The sequence below is a fragment of the Zingiber officinale genome, chromosome 8B (assembly GCF_018446385.1).
Source record: "Zingiber officinale cultivar Zhangliang chromosome 8B, Zo_v1.1, whole genome shotgun sequence".
In the NCBI taxonomy this organism is placed as follows: domain Eukaryota; kingdom Viridiplantae; phylum Streptophyta; class Magnoliopsida; order Zingiberales; family Zingiberaceae; genus Zingiber; species Zingiber officinale.
In genome coordinates, this window is record NC_056001.1 from 2076158 (window position 1) to 2095712 (window position 19555).

The window sequence follows — 19555 nt, forward strand, 5'->3', positions numbered from 1 at the left end:
TAAAAGGGACTCGAGTAGAAGGCCCAGCTGGATTTTAGCCAGCTCCTCCACCAGTGACAAGGTTTGCGCAACCACCCATCTTGTCGGTCGGCCTACCGTCTGTGCCACCATCCTAGATAGCATGCCACCGAGTACTATTCCACACTCCGTTTGGAGACATGGGCTGAGAGGAAAGGCTCCAAGTATTATCTACTCGCAATGCGTCCATGCTAGATATGCACAAGGGAAAAGCCTCGAGAGTCAATGTCTCTTCCGAGTAGGTAAGCATGTCGTTCTGCTAGGAGATATTGAGGGATAAGCTATCAAAACACTATCAACCTTAAACAATAAGGGGATATAGAGGATCAACTGACTTCGAAGATCACTTCCTCAAGTTCGAGAATGCCGCCCTCCTTCACCAGTACACGAATGACGTAAAGTGCCATCTCCTTTTGGCCATGCTTTTTGGCTCGACACAAAGGTGGTTCGATTGGCTCCCGAACGAGTCCATATGTTGTTTCCTAGACTTTCACAAGGTGTTTCTCCATCATTTTGCTAGTAGCCGTCGCTATCACAAAACTATGGTGAACTTGTTTTGCCCTCAAGCAAGGACCTAAAGAGGTGCTGAGGGCTTACATCAAGCGGTTCAACCAGACGACCATGGATGCCCCATCGGCCACCCCCGAAATATTGGTTAGTGTCTTCTTTTAAGGACTCACGGACAATGATTTCTTCCACTCCCTGATCAGAAGGCCCCCTAGAGACTTCAATCATCTACTTAGTAGAGCGACCGAATATATCAACATGAAGGAAGCTCAGGCCACTCAGAAAAAGGAGGTGAGTGTCTCAGTTTTGATTAGTCAAGCCGATAGGAAACCACCATCACTTCCGGAATGCCCTAGAGACTTTCACCCGAGTCTTTCACAAGTCGCGGAAGAAAGGGCAGTGCGGAAAATGGATCAATTACTACTTGAAAGGCATGGACCTTTTTGTGACTACCATCAATCTCATTATCATTCCACTAGCGAGTGCCATCAACGTGCCAAGAAGCTCCGTCGAATGGCAGAGTCAGGGGAGCCAAATAAAATATCACCTTGACCCTGCTCCAGAGCATCCTCTGTAATAGCATAGCGGAAAGAGCGGAAGGGCAAACTGAATGTCCTATCGACACCTTCACACAAGTTGGCTCTTCAAGTAAAAGCCGATATGTCCCTATTTTTAGCAAAGTAGGGAATTTAAGCTTCAAGGCAACCAGGTCATACATCGTGCATCCAAATTTCAAGGCATTAGGGTTTATATACCATGCCTCCAAAATAAGGTCAACCGACTCATATAGTTGGTCGGACCTTAATTCCAAATTTCAAGGTGACTGGGTCATAGACCGCGCCTCTAAAATCTAAGACATTTGGGTTCATACATCGTGCTTCCAAATTAAGGCCGACCGGCTCATATAGACGGTCGGACCTTTGCTCCAAATTTCAAGACAACCAGGTCATACACTGCGCCTCTAAATTTCAAGACATTCAGATTCATATATCATACCTCCAAATTAAGACCGACCGACTCATATAACCGGGTCTTCTTTTCTTTTATAGAATATTTTGTTCTTCTTCTACTTCTGCTTCTATATTGTGGATATCTGTTGACATGCATATCATCTCTTTCGTGGAGTACTTAGCATGCTGAAGACTTGAGACATGGGTAACCCCAATCCTAACTAATCAATAAGGCAAGTTTCTAAAAGTCAAAAACAAAAAAAAAAGTAAGGCAAGAAACAATTAAGAGGGAAATAGTTCAACATGCGACATGAGTAGCAGAGCACCTATGATTCGTCTTGATAGTTGCCCAATTGCAATACAATTGGCCTTCATCTAGTTAAGGTGCCTCCTTATTTTGGCTTTCGATCATATTTATCCTTTTTTTTTATGAAGGCAAACTTTCAAAGAGCTTTAATTTATGCAGGTGCATGTCATCTGAATCTGAAATGTTGAGTTAGATTGCAGTCAGCAACCAATATCTTGTCAGTAGAAGGATCTCAATGTCTATCTGAAAAACAACCTTATTACAATTTTTATCTTCTTTGTTGAACTAGTAAATTTCTTCAATCAAAAAACAGGATAGCTTCAACAAATTGAAATGCTGTGAGCATCCAAAGGTCAGACTGTATTTATTAGTCATTACTTTCAGAAAAAAAAAGTAATTGCAAATGTTATGTTTTAATTGCTTTGTTGGAATTTGTCTCAAGGTGTAAACTTTAATTAGTTATTTTCATACTGATAGACTTTAATTTAGCTGGAATTCCATAGCACAAGTATTGCCATTAGAGATTATTGTAGCTCAAGGAACAGCTACAGCCATTAGTACTATATATTGACAGCAACATGACAATTGACTGAATATTTGGCCAAGTGGATGCTATGTTGTTGTTTTTTTTTTTTGATAATCCAAGTATCTAGCATTTAATCCCGGAGGCGACCGGTCACGTGAAAGTTTTTCATTTGTCATCAGAATAAATTCCGAAAGCGCTTGCATCATGCATTTGGCGTCGGACGCTCACTGTCCATGATCCCATTGTAGACAAATGCTTTATGGGCCGGATTCGAACTGTGATGCTCTTACTTGACACAAGTGTCTTATTGCTGCATCATTGGCTAGGGGCAGATGTGATGTTTAATTAGTATAATGGTGATGTTAAATTGCAATAGAGATGATAAGTTTGACATATCATGGAGAGTTAAAAGTCATAATTTTACAAAAGCAACAGGAATGACAAAGACTCACTGAAGTATCATAGTCGTGTGACTGTGACGACTTACAATGCCCATTGCAAAATAAATTGTTTGTGTTAGGCAAATGATCATCAGATTTGACAGACAGTTCATTACTTTGGTAAATATCAATAGATTTCTGAAGAAGAAATTCTTTTTTCTTCTTTTCTTTTCGTCTTTTTTTCACCTCATAATTTTGTGGAGCCAATTAATTTCTTTTTTCTCTTCCTTTTACTTTCTATTTGATGGTTGCTCTTGGCTGCATTACATATCCGCCTCACCATCTCCTTCAATCTCCTTTCTTTTGCTGATCATTCGCTTTTGGCTTATCAACAATAAAGTCTCTTTAACGCTGCATGTGTTTGCTATGGTTGTCTAAACTTTGTGCCTTTGGATGAATTAGAACAATAACTATTCTCCTTATCTCTACTTATATTCTTGTCCTCATCTGACATCTCATTCTTCACATTTTTTTTTCCTTTAAAAATAAAGATACATAGATCGAGGAGGTATGAAATGTACTTTGAAAAATTCATTAAAATATTTGATTTCTTACTCCATTGATTCAGTCAACATTATCATAATTGCTGGTCTTCGATGTGAAGGTTTACCATAGTACATTCGACGAGCAACTTAATAAGCAAACTCTTGAAAATAATGGAAAAGAAGAAAAAGGGAAAGGACACTGGAGAAGATGCAGTGCTGCACTGCACTGCACTGAATTGGATGCATGATCATGGGAGGTTTGAATCCATTGCAGATGAACTTCATCAGACTTTCCTCCATCTAACGTCAGTCACACTCAACAGATCATAGATGCTTAATAGTCCCTTGGCTTCAAGCGAAGGGTCCTAGAAATTTAAGAATATTAAACAGTAACTCTCTGCTGGTTAAAGCTTCAGTTCTGCTTTCTTTTGGTGCCAAAAGCTTTAGTTATCCCGCTAAACATTATCCCGCTGTTATTCTAAGCAAGGAATTAAGTGTCGAATTTGATGCTCAAAGAACAGATTCAATATTATTTTTATAGTTTTAAAACTATAAGATATTACTGAGTTGAAGTTCTCTTAGTTTATTAGTCAAAAAAATTAAATCTAGTTGATTGTCTGGCTCTCATTGTACAATAAGAAAATGACACACAAGGTTTCTCAAAAACCAGCATTAATAAACAATTAAATAGTTGATCATCACGAGAAGCTATAAGAAAAGAAGAATAATTAACATATAATTAGGTAATCTAAAGTGATATGGACTAATATTCTTTATATAGGTGGTCCAAATCTCTCACCTAATAGATTAGTTTTCACTCTAGCATCAACTTATCTTTTGTCATTCTTCAACTATATATATAGACAATTAAAGGAGTTAAGCTTTGCTAGTTAGATCTATATGCACATCTAAACGTCTAACTCTAAACCCTATAATCATGTAGCTTTTACTTAAATCAAGGGCTAACCTTGCCTAAAACATTCTCTCAATGAGTCACTGTTCATGAAGCTGCCACCACCTTTTGTTTGCCAACTTTGTGATAAAGCAAAAGCAAGCGAAAAAGAAAGGGAAAGATGGAAAGTTAGAAGAAAAACATATATTATTTAATCAAAAGATGGGGTGGAAGGGAAGGTGAACAAAAAGAAAAATAAGGCTCCCCCATACCATTGTAAGCCTTGTTGCAAACTAGTAGAATCCAAGGGGGTTGACCTAGAAGTGAAGAATTGAACCCTAAGGAGAGTCTTCTAGGTATGAATAGAGGAGGAGCTCATCATCACAGCCATCATCAACATGAGAGTTCCTTGGTGCAGCAAATGATGATAGAGAGATCACCAAACCCTAGCTTGCAGTGGAGCATCAATGACCTGATGATGATGCCACCTCAGGAGATGCCTAATCTATTATCCTCCACTGCTTCCTTGCCTTCCCCCATGAAATTTCCAAAGTTCTTGAAGACACTTAACCCCATGATCCCTTGCCATGATCTCAGATCAAGAGAGCTACCAGCTGAGTACTCATGGAGCCAACTCTTGCTGTAATACTTCGACACCCCTCTTTATCTCTTTACTCTCTTGAACAAATGCATATATATATATAGATAATATATAAGACTTGTGATCGATATATATATATATTTATGGTAGGGGGAATTTGGTAGAGGAAGGCTGTACATATGCTCCAATATATGGATCATCTACTGACGCTAAAGGTTTGAGTGATCATGAACTCAAAGAAGACGAAGAAGAACATGGCTACAGTGTCAATGATTGTGTCCATTTTAAAGATCCTCGTCGAGAAGATGATCAGGGAGCAAGTAGATCTCCATGGAGTAGTACTACCCAAGTTGTGGCAGCCTCCTCTCCTAGGTCTTGCGTCACTACAAGCTTCAGCAGCAACAATATTTTGGACTTCTCAAATGGCAGCAGACCAGCACACAGAAAGCAAAATCACCAAGTAGATCACTCATCGCCTGATCAGGCAAGAATTATATATGTATTCCTTGATCTTTAGGGTTAATTTATGCGTATATATACATATAGTTAATTGCTCTTAGTTGCTCTTTGTCAGAGGAATTTTTGCTTATTGGTTTGCATTTTTTTAATTGCCATGTTAAGTGGAATGGCAACTATAGTGGTGCATCTTTCAAGAAGGCTAGGGTTCAAGCCTCCTCAGTAATGTCACCTCTAAAGGTTCCTCTCTCACAAGATCATAGATATTGTTCTAGCACTACAAAAGTAAATTGAATAATTTTATGTAAACTTTTTTTTATTTGTTTATGTAATCTCTTTGGCCAGGTTAGAAAGGAGAAGCTGGGAGATAGAATAGCAGCTCTACATCAGCTAGTTTCTCCATTTGGGAAGGTATTATTTATCAGTAAATCCATGAACTAATTACACTACAGTTTCAGCTAATACAGCTCGTGAAACCTTTTGTTTGAGGTATTAATCATTCAAATTGTATCCTCAAAAACTCTAACGATGAACTCTCAATCACTCTCTCTTCCACTGTCTGAGTTAGTTTTTTTTGGCCTCGTTGCATGGAATTTAATTTGTCTACTTCATTAATCTTGCCTCTCCTAATAAGCTCCTCAGAGTCTTTTAATTGAGCAACCTCTAGAGGTTCGTGATCTTATCTAGAAGAACAGTCTTCTCATGTGAGAGAAGCCCATGTTTACCATACACAGAACTAACTAACCTATTATCTTCAATGGCCGGCACAACCAAAATGTTTAAGGGGAAGGGGAAATCTTGAATATCCCTTTGTTTGTGGTGCAAAATAATTATCAAGGAAAATATTGTTTCTTCTTCTTCCATCTCTACCGGGGAAACAAACTCTTATGGACGGATAAATGGAGCAGTTCCAATATGTATCATGGCAAGGTATGCTTTACCACTGACATGAGTCTATTTTTGCTTTCAGACTGACACTGCGTCTGTATTACTAGAAGCCATTGGCTACATCAGATTCCTCCACGGTCAAATTCAGGTCTATTCTCTCTCCATCTTTCCCTCCCCTTAAAAAGAACACACACAAGAGCCATCAGGTAACAAGCTGCAGGAACACTGCCTGGGTTTCGATGAGAAGGAGGGCCAGGTAGGGAGCACGCGTGCAGTAAAAGCTGCTGAAAAAAATGAAATGGAATATTGAAACCTAATGAACCTCCACACCTTTTGTGTAGCTAGTTCTTCTTGTAATTGTGCCCAACTCTTGTCTTTCTCTGTTGTCATGCATGTATGCATAGCGTGTGTTTCAGAGATTGGGAATTTAGAATAGAATGCCTCGTTACCTGATGCAGGCTCTGAGCTCCCCGTACCTTGGCAGAACATCAAGGAACAATACCAACAGCCACAGACACCTCCAACTGGTAAGCTTAATGTCTCCTTGCTATTTAGTTTCAAGCTAAAACCCTCTCTAGCTAATAAAAGAGTTTAATAGGAGGAGGAAGAGGAAGAGGAAGAGGAAGAGAAGGACTTGAGGAGCAGAGGACTGTGCCTGGTGCCTGCTTCATTCACGTTGCAACTAGAGAAAGACAACGCAGCTGATTTCTGGGCTGCAAATTTAGGAACGGGATTTATGATGGGAAACTAATTGATTAGAATTACTCATCACATGGCTTTTGGTTAATTAATCACTTAATATATTTACCTTTATATTTTATAAGGCATGTACATGGATGCACTTACTTTAATTCACGGTGCAAGTGATGAAGGTAGGGTTTAATCTTACTGGTTGATTATTGTTATCCAAGGTTATATTTCCCTGAATTAAATTAAATTTACGTCTTGCGGTGAATTAATGTCACTTTGATCAAACTTTATATAATAAATATATTATTATTATCAAAATATCATACACATGCCAAACCAGTTACTCCAACCTTTTATACACTAAGTTCGCAAGCACATTAAGGAAAAAGAAAACACATTTTGCACGTACTGAAGATGTGGCTCAGCTACACAAATCCATTTACTGCGTATGAAACATTTTTTACCACAGGCTTGATCATCGGTGAGTTCTTGGTGTCCTGATTTACTTTTTACCTCTCAGTTTAACTCCAAGAACCCTTTCAAGTTTGGTAATTATCTGTTGATTTGGAATAGCCTTTCCTGACTCGTATTCTTGAATCACTTGGGGTTTCTCATTGATGAGCTGATGCAGTATGATTTGTTAGATAAGATACACAATAAGAGTCAGAAATAGAAAGTCAACCTAACATAGCTTATGCACTGTGATTTGTTAGATATGATACACAATGAGTCGAAGTGAAAAGCCAACATTAACGTACTACCTGTGCAAGTTGGCTCTGCGTCAACTTCTTGTCCAGTCGAGCTCGCATCAGATTCTTCTTCAGTTCACTTGACACGTGTTCATCTTCGGAAAAAAAAAAAGCAGATGCAGAAGGTAAGAAAAATTTTGAAATAAGCAGGTGGTAGAAAATTAGTTGTTTGTGGCATGATCATTGTGTATTCTCAACAGAATGGAACAGTAAAACTGATATCAACAGCAAACAACTGATAACTGATATCCATTATTTTTATTCTACTTGCAAATACGAGCCACTAAATGATATCAACAAGAGAAATGAAAAAATGATATTGATGGCAAGTAACTATGGTCAAGATCATTAACATAACCACTTTCCTTCTTGTTACTTGGATATCTTAGAGGTAAATACATTTGGAAAGGAATCTTTAAGTTGTTGCTTTGATGTAAGACAAGCTAGCCGGAATCAAACAAGCAACCAATGTGACCATGCACCAAGCTGTAGCGTTCAAGGACCAAAATATTGCAATAGTTCAAGTTCTTGTAGAGTTGGGACTTCAACCCTATTAATTGACAACAGAAATTAAAGGGGAAAAAACAGTTGGATGGCTGAGAAGAAACCTCTTTCATGATATCTTCTATATGGGTTCTTCATATGTTGGCTTAATCTAGGAAATGAATCAAAGCTTACATTTTGATTTCTAATTTACGACGAATACAATCAAATGTAAGCAATCAATATCAATATCAATATCAATATCATGGCAAATTCAGGAAACTAGCAAAAGTAAGTAAATATATGAATTACTCACGAGAAAGATTCTCAGTTTCCTCGTCGAGCTTCCTCGTATTCAGAGACGTGCTACTTGAAGAAGCCCTGTTCGTTCCAGCATCGTCTGCGAAATACATACAAGTAAATAACGAATCGACAAAGTTATGCCGGCCTAAATTAAAAGGAAATGGAGCCGAAGAGAGAAAGAGAGAATACACTTCTTGATGGTCTCGATTTCGGCACCGCTGCGGCGTGCGGCGTTGACGGCCTTTTCATCCTTCTTGGCGGCGGCTGTGGGCGACTTCTTGCGGAGCACGATGTGCTCCCAATCCTGCGAGATCGGACCAGTCCCCGACATCGCAATAGCGCCTCCACCCACCCCTGATCGAAACCGATCGACGATGCCGCCTTCGCTGGTTAGGGTTTTAAAGGGAGAAACAAGGAGGCCAGAAGGAAGAGTTTCCTTGGGGAGAAAGCCAACCGACGGCACGCCTGAGGCACGCGAGGTCAAGCGGTCGACTACGGAGAACAGGAACCATCAAAAATAGGATTTTTATTTTTGCTTTTATTGCGCGATCACCTTCGCCTTTCTTCAGCAGCACCGAGGACAACGACAACCGGCGTGGGTGGTCCTCTTCTGACTTCTCTGTCATCGGATGACCACGCGCTGTTAGTGTTCTAGTTCGAATCCCAATTCTACCCTCTCCATCAGCCGACACGTAGCCTCGTGGGCAGGGCCAATTTGGGAAGTTCGCAACTCATCGCCGAATTCATCGCCTCTGTCCTTCCGCCACCGCGCGCAGGAACCCCGTTACGAACGAAAAAAAGAAGCCCGCGATAACAGCGGATTCGAACGACTCGCGCTACGACGTCGTCGACGATGTTGACCCGGTCTCCCCCGTCCCCTCCCGAATCGTTTCCCATGACCAACGGCGATGATGGTCCGTCCCCGTGGACCCACCCTATCATCCACCACAGGCGCCAGCGTGCCCCGCTCGCCGTCCCGCCGCACGTGACTCTCACGCGCAGCCGGCGCCTTCGCCGTCTCCCCTCTTTTACCTGCCCCCTCTTTCTCTTTCTTTCCCCCATCCAACCCTAACGCCGACGACGAACAAAGAACGTGAGAGAGAGAGAGAGAGGGAGAGGATAAGGGGATAAGGGTTTGGGAAGATGGATTCGACGACGAAGCCACCGAATCCGGCGCTGCCTTACCGGGAGGATTGCTGGAGCGAAGGCGAGACGTCGGTGCTGGTCGACGCCTGGGGCGATCGCTACATCGAGCTCAATCGCGGGAACCTGCGCCAGAAACACTGGCAGGAGGTCGCCGACGCCGTGAACTCCCGCTCAGGCGCTGGACGCCGCCCGGCCCGCACCGACGTCCAGTGCAAGAACCGGATCGACACCCTGAAGAAGAAGTACAAGGTCGAGAAGGCCCGGATCTCCGCCGGCGCCGAAAGCCAGTGGCCATTCTTCGTCCGCCTCGACGTCCTCATTGGGTCCTCCCCGCCCCCAAAGAAGCCTCCTTCCTCGCCGCCGCTCGCCCTTCCGCTCCCCTTCCACCGCAAGGGCTCCCTGTTGCCTGCTGCCACCGCCGTGCGCTCGGCGGAACCAAAGGGGAAGCGGTCGGCCGCCACGGCGTTATCCGTGGACAATCCGATCTTGAGGCGAGCGGCCGCAGCTGCCGAGGCTGCGGCAGAGGACATCAAAGATGAGGACGAGGTGGGATCTGATTCGCCGTCAAGATCGTCCTCAAGATCGGCAAAAGATTGGAAGAAGCCGAAGGAAGGAGAAGGAAACGGGATTCGAGAGTTAGCCAGGGCGATCACGAGGTTTGCTGAGATCTACGAGAGGGTGGAAGGGGCAAAACAGAGGCAGATGATGGAACTAGAGAAGCAACGAATGGAGTTCACGAAGACGCTCGAATTCCAGAAGATGCAGCTCATTGTGGACACACAAGTACAAATTGCCAAAATCAAGCGCGCCAAAAGATCAGGCACTGGTAAGAGACATCACCTTTTAGCTTTAGTTATCTTTATTATGTTTCTAAAAATCCAAGTTTTAGTTTCTCTTCATACGAGCTGGAGTTTTTTGCTGCTGTGGATTTTCCAACTCTTTGTTCTTACATTTCTAGAAATGAATTGCTGCATATTAGCCACGCCATTCTCTTACTACTCTTCCCTGATATGATCATTTCATAACTTGGAAATCAATTTGGTAGCTTAACCAATGTGTTGCAGATTTCATCAGTAATGCATGCAGTTAGTGTGTATATATATATTCAAGTATACTTTTATTTGAACTTTTCTTATATTTGAGTGTTGCTGGTATTGGTGATATATCTTTTTGTTACCTTTACAAAAAAGGATTCAAATGAGTCTTGGTGTCATTTAGTTACATCTTGTGAATGTGCAGTCATTTAGTTTGTAAACGCCACTGACACTTTGTGGTACGTTTATGTGTTGCTCATATGTCAAATTAATGTGTTTTTCCCTACATTCTTCATCATCAAAGTTAATACATGAGTATTATTCCTCTGCTGAACTCTTTGCAATGCTGCACTAAACTATATGGCTAATTATTTTGCATATAGAGCTTGATAGAACAACTACCATTTATGCATTAAGGCTTATCTAATTTTCCTCTCCTATTTCTACGATGGAGAGTGGATTGTTTCCCATCAAGATTGGTTTGGTTTCCACCTTTCAATCCAATTTTGATCTATCTCCCCTGTTTAAGAACAATGGATTGCAGAGGGTTCAATGAGGTTCATAAGACAACTATGGTTAACCTATTTATTCACATCAGAAGTACTGGTTTCTTTCGTGTATCACGACAAATTTTATTCTTATTTTTGGTAAACCGTCTCAGATGAATCTCTTTGACAACAAAATTTGGAACTATGTTTTCCATTTGCATAAATACTCGTAAAGAGCTTAATGGCTCTTGTATTTGCTAGTTGTTTATTTGTCACGTACTCTGTTGTCCTAAGGGAGTTATTATTAGACTAGGTGTTATGCAATACCACTGTACCTTTATTGTCTATAAGAGTATGAAACAGTTCTGTTTATCTATTCTTCAAGTAAGAACATATATGTGCGGTTCCAATTTGTAATATTAGCAGTGTCTATTATATTTGCAACATCCTTTTTCAGATGTGTGCTCATACTTGACTGTTTTTTTTCATCTTCAGACGGCTATTTGTAGTTGGATAAAAAGAGGGAGGGCTTTCTCAACAGCAGTCACGGTTTGGCTTGTACATCTAGATCATGCATCTTATCAAATGCTCATCATCTAAATTGTGATATCTAAGCTATGCTAAGCTAAGATCTACGAGTTCTCAGCATCGTCATTTAGTAGCTATTCAAGTTGCTGTTCAGGCAAGTAAAAGAAGGTGAATTTGTTCAAAGTTGCCTTTCTTTTGCTTAAGAATTGATTTGGTTAAACTCTGTATGGCTGAAGCATCTATTTAATGTGTGACCAGTAATTTTACAGTCTAACAATCTTTGATCCTGTTATTAGGCCAGAGACTCGAAATCCAAGAATCTTTGTTTTTTTTTTTCTTTCTTTCTATGTTTTAAGCAGGTATTAGTTATGAAAAAGAAAATTCTGTATTGTTAGGTTGTACGTTGATTTTGAATGAAAATTATGTCAATTTCTGCATGTTTTCGTCCTCCTAATCAAATTCGAATACTAAGATGACTAATAAGTAATCAGATAATCCTTTTGCCGCTCAATCAACAAGTTTGACAGGAATAAGGCCAGCCCAACAACCTGAGAGTGATTATTACATGCATGTGATGCCTGAAATCCCTAGGAGAGAGTAAAACTCAAGCCTTTCTTTCATTGATTAATCCTCTCTAAAATGATTATCATCCTAAAGGAAGAGGGAGACAGGTTTCTTTCATGGAGCAGTGGAATCGACCGAGATACTGTAAGCGTGCACTCGCTTTACAGAAGAGCTGACAAGAAAGCATAACTGCCTGCAAAACATCAATCTTCATGGCAATTGTCTCAAAAGATTTTTTAAATTGATTGTTCTTTCAGTGAGGATTTTGTTTCATTAAATACTTCACTAAAAATTATCCGAGCGTTAACATAGTGGACCTTGTGATTCTTCCAGACGATATGGATTTTAAAATTTATATAAAAATAAAATTGTAATTTTAAAAAATTTATTACGATTTTTTATAAAATATTTTCTGGTACTCCGTCCATGTTTAGCCAATTTCAACCGGACTGTGACCGGAAGAGAATCCGAAAAAAAGGGAATAGAAAAGGCTGCCTGCTTTTGAGGGAGGTTCCTTTGTCCTCTTGCCGGATTCCAAAGCCACGCCCTTTTTCTTCCTCCCATGCCTAGAACAACATAGGAACCCCACCGTTCTACTATAATCCTATAAATATGCTGTTAACTATCCAAGTCCATCCTAGTGAAGTAAAAAACGCATCTTGCTTGAAACAAGGTTCTTTCTGTAGAGGTGAGTATCCAAGCCTGTCTCTGTTCTTGTCTTGGTAATTTGTTGCTTTGAATGATTGAATCTGATAAACTATAGGGGAAAATGTAGTCGAAAACCCTACAAAGACAAAGCCATTCCAATTTTGCTTGCATGTGATAATGCTAGTGCTTCTCGTTCCTAACGTTCACTGTCATCCTCTGCTCACTTGTGTACTAATTTAATGTCCGCTGCTACTGTCCGCGCTGCCTCATCCTCCAGAGTTTGAAATTTGAAGGAGGTCTTTGAAATCTGTGCTCTTTACTGGCTGCTGCTTCTTCCTCTCTGCAGCTATTTATTTTGACCGTTGATCGTCCACCACATGGGCAGGGTGAAGACAGAGAGCCTTGGGAAGGCGAGGAGGAGCCATTAAAAGCTGGGGTGACTGCAACGCCTGGGTCCTGGTGAGGGGGACTTTTCGTCGAACGCCCTGTCTGTTGCGCTGCTGTTTGATGCGGAGTTGAGCGAGCGAGGAAGGAGTTTTGATGGGAAGTAGGGGATCGTCGGACGCGCCACAGAGGACGTCTCCCCGCGCGCCGCTGCACCTGCGGAGCACCGCCTGCTCCGAGGCCAATAGCGCGCGCCGCCGGGCGGCTACGGCCGTCGACGGCGGCGCAAAGGTGTCCCCTCGCGGGGGACCACAGGAGGTAAGCGAGGAGCAAGGTTGATCCTTGCTCTGCGTTTGCCGTTTTCTGACGTAGCTGTTGTTGTTTGCAGCAGAGGAAGCGGACCACGAGGGCGGCGGAGCTGGAGACGAAGCTGAGCAAAGCGCAGGTGGAGCTCAAGAAGCTGAGGGAGCAGCTGGCCGAGGCGGAAGCCGCCAAGCGCGAAGCGGAGCGAGCCCTTGTGAAGGCCAAGAAGCGTGTCCCTGCTGCTGCCTTGGCCAAGAAAAGAAAAGAGGAGCAGCTTGCTCTTTCTCGGGATTCTCAACCGGAAGGTGTTCGAAAAAATGACACAGTGGAGGAGAGCGTCACTTCGCCGGCGACGATGGATGTGTTTGAAGTGGTAGTGCCGTCTGAGTCCGTTCTCACAGAGGATGAAGCTGACAGCGAGCAAAAGAAAGAGGGGGAGGAGAAGGAGAAGAAGGCAATGATCGACAAAACAGAGAGGAGCGAGAACAATGAAAGTGCTGCTGCAGCAGTGGAGGAAGCAGAAGGGCGGAAGAAAGAGGATGAGAAGATGAACGAGGAGGATGAAATCGGCATCTGGAAAGCCAAGCTTTTGGAGAAGGAAAAGGAAGTGGCAATCCTGCTGGAAGAAAACGCAATCTTTAAGACCAGAGCAGAGGAGGAAGCCAAGCAAATTGCAGACTCTGCTCGATCCAAACAAGAAGAACTCACGGCAAAGCTGAATTCAATGGCGGAACAACTCAAAGAAAGTAAAACCAAAGAGAAGCAGCTGGCGGCGCAACTGGAGACGGCTGAAGGAGCCAAAGCAACACTGGAGATGGAACTGAAGCGGCTGAAGGTGCAAACCGAGCAATGGCGGAAGGCAGCCGAAGCCGCGGCAGAAGCTCTGGCAACTGGAGATGCCGTCGGAGGTGATGAAATGGGTGGGAGGAAGGTGGCGGAGCGCTGCAGGTCTATGGACAAACACGTCGGAGGTGGCGGCTACGGCATCTGGGGATCACCGTTGACAGATGGAGATGACGTGGACGACGAGGATGGCGGCGGTGGGAGAAAGAAGGGTACGGGCGTGCGGATGTTCGGAAACCTTTGGAAGAAGAACCAGCAAAAGTGAGGCGACACCAGTTTGTATCATCAGTCCCTTACTCCCTTGCTCTGTTCTTCCCTATCAGTTCGTTTGCTGTTTGTGTTACAGAATGTTTTTTTTCAAGGGATTGCCAATGTGTTGTTGGCCTTCGGAACTCATGGATCACATTTGGAGCTTGTTTGTAGTATGTAAGATGGAGGATCTTTGGATTCGGTTCCATTGGTAGCATATATCAGTTTCCAACTTTGTGAATTCATCAGCAAAGTGATATGTACTTTAATCTCATGATGTGTGTAAACAATTTGCTTCAGCACTAGGAATAGAGTTCAAATAAAGCAGGTTTCCAACCATTGCAGATTTCTTAATCAACTCATCGCAATTGCCTTTTCTTCTAAGAAAGTATGCGAAAAAAGAACTGCAAGTAAAAAAAAAAAGATAAACCATATGCTGCATTTTGTAAGTTGGACCTCTATTCAATAAATATAAGTATGATTGTCCTAAGGACTTAAAGGTAGGTCTAAGATGTGCAGGTTTAACCTTTACTTCCAGGCCTGTATCGAGTTTCCATTTTGGCATGTACAACCATTAGGACTAGAATACACGCCCTGATTTAGGTGATAATTTAGGATTCAGTGTAAGCATTGAAATGCACTAGAGATTTGGAAGCCTTGGTGTTGTACTCTCATCGGAATCTCATCTGCAAGTTTCCTTAATCATCAAAAAGAGTGGAGAAAAGTAGGTCTTGCACAAATGTTGCTCGAACTGTGGCCTGTTTTCGCCTTTGTTCCTTTTGCTCGTGTGTTAATGAAGAGCTCAAACTGTTAAGAAAATTTTTCAATGAGAACTAATGATAACATTTGTTAGCATTGTGCTGCATAATAAAATCTTCTCGATAAGGACAAGCTAACAATATACTTTGTAGTTTCTATGAATAAGAATCAGAATACAAATGAATAACGTTATATAGCACTACATATTCACATCCTCGTTCACTATTTATAGTGTTTCAGGATCGAAACGCTTCCTCTGTTACCTAACAATGTTATGTAGCACATCTCTAACACAAACGGTTCAAAATCTATCTGTACTAACATCTACAATCTTATATCTGAACCACACATTAATAATGTCAATATGCCTTCTATGATGTTGAAACTCAATATGCTCGTCAGCTTTTTATGCAAATTCTCTATTCCTCAATTTCATCAAAAACCAATCTATAAGAAGTGAACAGAAGAAAATTCATTTTATCATGAATTATGGGTAAACTAAAATAAGAATCATAATATAGACTTGAATCGTTATGCAGTTGTTTTTCCAATCAAGAACAGAAAGATGGAACTAATTTCAAGTTGAAGTACAATCCCTGAGATTTGCAATCCAAATACTATTAATTGACAAATAAATTTCACAACAGGATCTAAGCTAAACCGTTATTTTGACCAACCTCACATTTATTTGCAATAGTATTTAAATGTTCCCCTTTCCACTATAATTAGACCATATGCCACTACGAATTAATTTGGAGATAAAGAAGTGAAACTTAAATCAGACATAAAAACTACAACAGATAAATGTAATAATTACCTGGAAATGAAAGAGGGTAGATCTGATTCCGTTTTCAGAAATGCATTGTCATCAGTGGATGGCTTTGATGATTCTTCTACCTCAGATGTTGGAAAGTTCATAAAAAGTGATGAAAGAAATGAATCAGAAGCTATGTTGGATTCCTCATTGTTGTTTCTACGACCAGCATTTCCCAAAAGAATCTGCAGATGAGCCTCACGAAGGTCCCTCCCCAAAAGAGAAAGTGTCTGATTGCTAGGGATGGCAAATCTGCGTAACCTTCGACGTCTCTGCAAGTAATCCTTTGTTAAGAGAAACAAATGCAAAATCTTTATTGTAAAATGCCACAGATGCAATCAAACAGGAAGGATATCTTGAATATGTGCCCATGTTGAAGTGTGATATGATTCAGCATGTCTTTTGCAACCTTAATAGAGCAGATCGGGCAAACCTGTAAAACGGAACAGATATCAACAATTAAATACTTCAGATCAGACCATTGAAGCATAAGCTGCAGCATCTACAAAAGTGAAACAATAACCAACAAAATTGCCCAGTAGTTATTTATTTATTCAAACATTGAGTTGACAACCACATTTAGACTTGTAACAAGAATTTATTGAGCATAATATATACCAGATAAAGCATTTCTACTTGAAAAAGTTACAAGCAAACACTAAAGGCATATAGAAATCTATCAACTCAATTTCACAAACAACGTGCATACAATCAATTTTTGCAATAATATCTAATTTCTGATTATAAATGATTGGAATGGTTTTGTTGAACCCTATAATAAATTGCATTTAAATGCTTATTTGCAGCATCACAAAAATGCAAAAAAAAAAAAAAAATGGTCTTTACTGCAGGCTAGTGTTTTTTGTCTTTTGATGCTTACCACAGCAATAGAGGCAAAAACAAGTTCTTCAAGAAAGGAGCAGGAAAGATGTTGTGAGGTTGACAAAGGCACTGGGATTTATCAGGCAAAATATGCGGTAGACAAATCATTTGTAAAGTCAAACATACAATAAAAAGCTCATATCATAAGAGCAAACCAGAAATTACATAATCTGACATCCCATACCATATCCATTCATTTTTTTTCTTCCTACAAAAGTGTTGTCAGCTAACATCTGCATATGACCAAATCCTGCAGTTATATATCAAGGGAGTACTAATTCCAGATGTCTCATAAAGTTTTATGTATCCAACTATTGCATAAATCGCCTATGATTATTGCCTATCCACAGCATGCTTGCGAAAATGGATAAGCATTCAAGGGAAACTGAAAAAGAATAGCTTCTTTGTTCAAAGGCTATGGCTTTCGATGCTCACAGCAGCAGTAGATTCGAACGCGTGCTCCTCTTCAATATGGGAACACAGGGACGAGATGTCGTGATCCTCGTAGCAATACGGGCAGGTGAAATCGGGACGGGGCTCCTCCTCCATCTCAAATTCGTCGATGCTCAAACGATCTATCAAAATCAAATTTGGATTTCTCAGGAGGGACAAAAACAAATACATCAAAGAAGAAAAACCCCCATCAGACAAACAATTTCTACCCGAATCCGATGAAGAAAAGTAAACAATAAAAAGCAAGAGCAAGGAAGAACGATCCGATGATACCTGATTGAACATTCTGTTGATGCTGGGTCGAGTAATGCCTCTTTGCGGCTGCAAGGCGAGAGATCCAGAGATCGGAATCCATCGTTTTGGGAAAACCGGAATAGTTTTTATTACAAAGGCGTCGGACCTCAAAACCAAACAATCGATTTCTCCCTTCCTCCCGACAAAACCCCTCCCAACTCAGATTTGCTCGCTACCTCTGCTACGGATTCGTTGGCGGAGAGAGAGAGAGAGAGAGAGAGAGAGGGGAAGAGGTTGGAGAAGGAAAACGCAGGGGAGAGGCGACGATAGAAATGGGACCATTTCTTTATTTTATTTGACCACGTGTCCCGAGGAGGGCGTCAGGACGCGCGTTCCCATTTGCCCCTCTGTTGGACGGTAAGCACAAAGCCTTTCAAGATTTCAAAAGCTGCTGAGCCCAATTTCCGATCCGATCTCGGCGTTGATTTAATCCGACGCAGACAAGAATTAGCGAAGACAACCAATCAAAACTCGACAAGTCAAATGGATTGGAGGACGCTGTTTCAGACGCACACAGTTTATCGCCACGTTTCGTTTCCGGGAAGAAACAGCGTGGAAACTTCCATGAGTCAGCCAAGCAGAGCTCGCGTCGCCTGGCCCTCCATCGTTTCAACACATTTTGGGTCCAAATGTAGAGAAATCTTTTAGAAAACAAAAGGGATAATTCCTTATTTAGTCCCTCATTATTTGATGTAGTCCTAATTTCATCCCTAATTTTTCAATTGATCAAATTTAGTCTTCTAATTTTTGAATGTTTTTCCAAATCAATCCTTCCGTCCAAATCCTTGTTAAAATAGACGGGAAAACTTATTTAACCAGTGAAAGTGACTAGTTACTTTTATTCTTGCGCTATTTCCCTAATTTTGATATTGATTGAGTTCGAGATTTAGAAATTTGTTTCCTTTGTTGGTTTATAAGCTGCGAAGAAGATGCACTAACCGTATCGAAGTCTTTGTTGATTGTTCTGAGATAATGATCGGAAGGATTGTGCAGAGAAGGGCAGGCGAAACTGTTGGAAGCAAAGAACTGGAGAAAAGTTTGAGCAAGGCTGAATTTCCATAGGTCGAAAGAGAGAATTCAAATCTTAATCGAGCTTTGAGATCGAGTCGGTACCTCGACAGCCGCCGGAGCAAGGCCGAAGAAGACGGTGTTGCCATAGGCGAGGAGGCAGAGGCGATCGAAGAGGTCGAACACCTCGCTGCCGAGCTGGTGGACGGCGGCGACGACTGTCATCCTCTCACGACGGGCGAGGCGCGCGATCCGGTGGACGACGTGATAGGCGGCGGCACTGTCGATGCCGCTGGTGGGCTCGTCGAGGAAGAGGAGCCGCGGGCGAGTGAGGAGCTCGACACAGATGCTGACGTGCCGCTGCTGATCGTCGCTAATGCCTTTGATGTACCACCCGCTGATTCTAGTGTCCATGGCGGCCGCCAACCCCATCTCCCTCATCGTCGCCTCTGCCCTCGCCCGCTTCATAGGCGTCGACATGGAGTCCGGCAGCTGGAGCTGCGCTGAGTAGCAGACGACCTCCCTCACCGTCAGCGTCGTCATCAACACGTCGTCTTGGGTCACATAAGCCGACGTTCCAAAGGCAAGCTTCTGTTTCTGGCCATTGATCAAGATATTTCCAAAGGCCTCCTCACATATGAATGATAAGCTTGACAAAACTCGGTGACAAATGACAAAAAGAAAATGATGGAAGGAGAGGGAAGACCTGTTGAAGGGTGAAATGGAATCATAGAGGAGAAAGAATGACAATAGCAACAAGAATATGCTACCTCTCCCGAAATCATTGAACAAGACGATCGTTGAACGTTAGTATCTCCTTCTAGGTCATCTCCAGAATAAAAGCAACACATAGGTCACTTCCA

General features: G+C 41.8%; 5 protein-coding genes across 7 annotated transcripts; 3 read left to right on the forward strand and 2 right to left on the reverse strand.

Annotated features, from left to right (window-relative positions):
* The first annotated feature begins 4294 nt into the window (after positions 1–4294).
* Positions 4295–6958, forward strand: LOC122014710 (transcription factor bHLH68-like). Of its 2 annotated transcripts, XM_042571092.1 has the most exons (7): positions 4300–4767; positions 4877–5210; positions 5348–5422; positions 5528–5593; positions 6153–6218; positions 6529–6597; positions 6669–6958. In XM_042571092.1, exons 1-7 carry the CDS (start codon positions 4484–4486, stop codon positions 6819–6821), a joined length of 1047 nt encoding a protein of 348 aa, XP_042427026.1. In that variant the 5' UTR covers positions 4300–4483; the 3' UTR covers positions 6822–6958. The 2 variants fall into 2 exon arrangements, with proteins under 2 accessions (XP_042427027.1, XP_042427026.1); XM_042571093.1 differs by lacking the exon at positions 6153–6218 and having other exon boundaries at positions 4295–4767.
* An 88-nt stretch (positions 6959–7046) lies between these two features.
* Positions 7047–8896, reverse strand: LOC122014713 (multiprotein-bridging factor 1a-like). Its single transcript, XM_042571096.1, has 4 exons — positions 8485–8896; positions 8309–8392; positions 7522–7604; positions 7047–7382 (listed from the first exon to the last, which is right to left on the reverse strand). Exons 1-4 carry the CDS (start codon positions 8624–8626, stop codon positions 7263–7265), a joined length of 429 nt encoding a protein of 142 aa, XP_042427030.1. The 5' UTR covers positions 8627–8896; the 3' UTR covers positions 7047–7262.
* Positions 8897–9061: 165 nt separating this feature from the next.
* Positions 9062–11928, forward strand: LOC122014711 (trihelix transcription factor ASIL2-like). Its single transcript, XM_042571094.1, has 2 exons — positions 9062–10267; positions 11459–11928. The coding sequence occupies exons 1-2, from the start codon at positions 9439–9441 to the stop codon at positions 11470–11472; spliced, it is 843 nt and encodes a 280-aa protein (XP_042427028.1). The 5' UTR covers positions 9062–9438; the 3' UTR covers positions 11473–11928.
* Positions 11929–12602: 674 nt separating this feature from the next.
* On the forward strand, positions 12603–14836 carry LOC122014709 (interactor of constitutive active ROPs 4-like). Of its 2 annotated transcripts, none has more exons than XM_042571091.1 (4): positions 12603–12743; positions 12819–12999; positions 13089–13405; positions 13479–14836. In XM_042571091.1, the coding sequence occupies exons 3-4, from the start codon at positions 13244–13246 to the stop codon at positions 14496–14498; spliced, it is 1182 nt and encodes a 393-aa protein (XP_042427025.1). In that variant the 5' UTR covers positions 12603–12743; positions 12819–12999; positions 13089–13243; the 3' UTR covers positions 14499–14836. The 2 variants fall into 2 exon arrangements, with proteins under 2 accessions (XP_042427025.1, XP_042427024.1); XM_042571090.1 differs by having other exon boundaries at positions 12605–12743; positions 13476–14836.
* Positions 14837–14923: 87 nt separating this feature from the next.
* Positions 14924–17963, reverse strand: LOC122014712 (protein DEHYDRATION-INDUCED 19-like). The gene is made up of 5 exons (XM_042571095.1): positions 17664–17963; positions 17373–17512; positions 16411–16488; positions 16059–16333; positions 14924–15289 (listed from the first exon to the last, which is right to left on the reverse strand). The coding sequence occupies exons 1-5, from the start codon at positions 17743–17745 to the stop codon at positions 15181–15183; spliced, it is 684 nt and encodes a 227-aa protein (XP_042427029.1). The 5' UTR covers positions 17746–17963; the 3' UTR covers positions 14924–15180.
* Positions 17964–19555: the final 1592 nt, after the last annotated feature.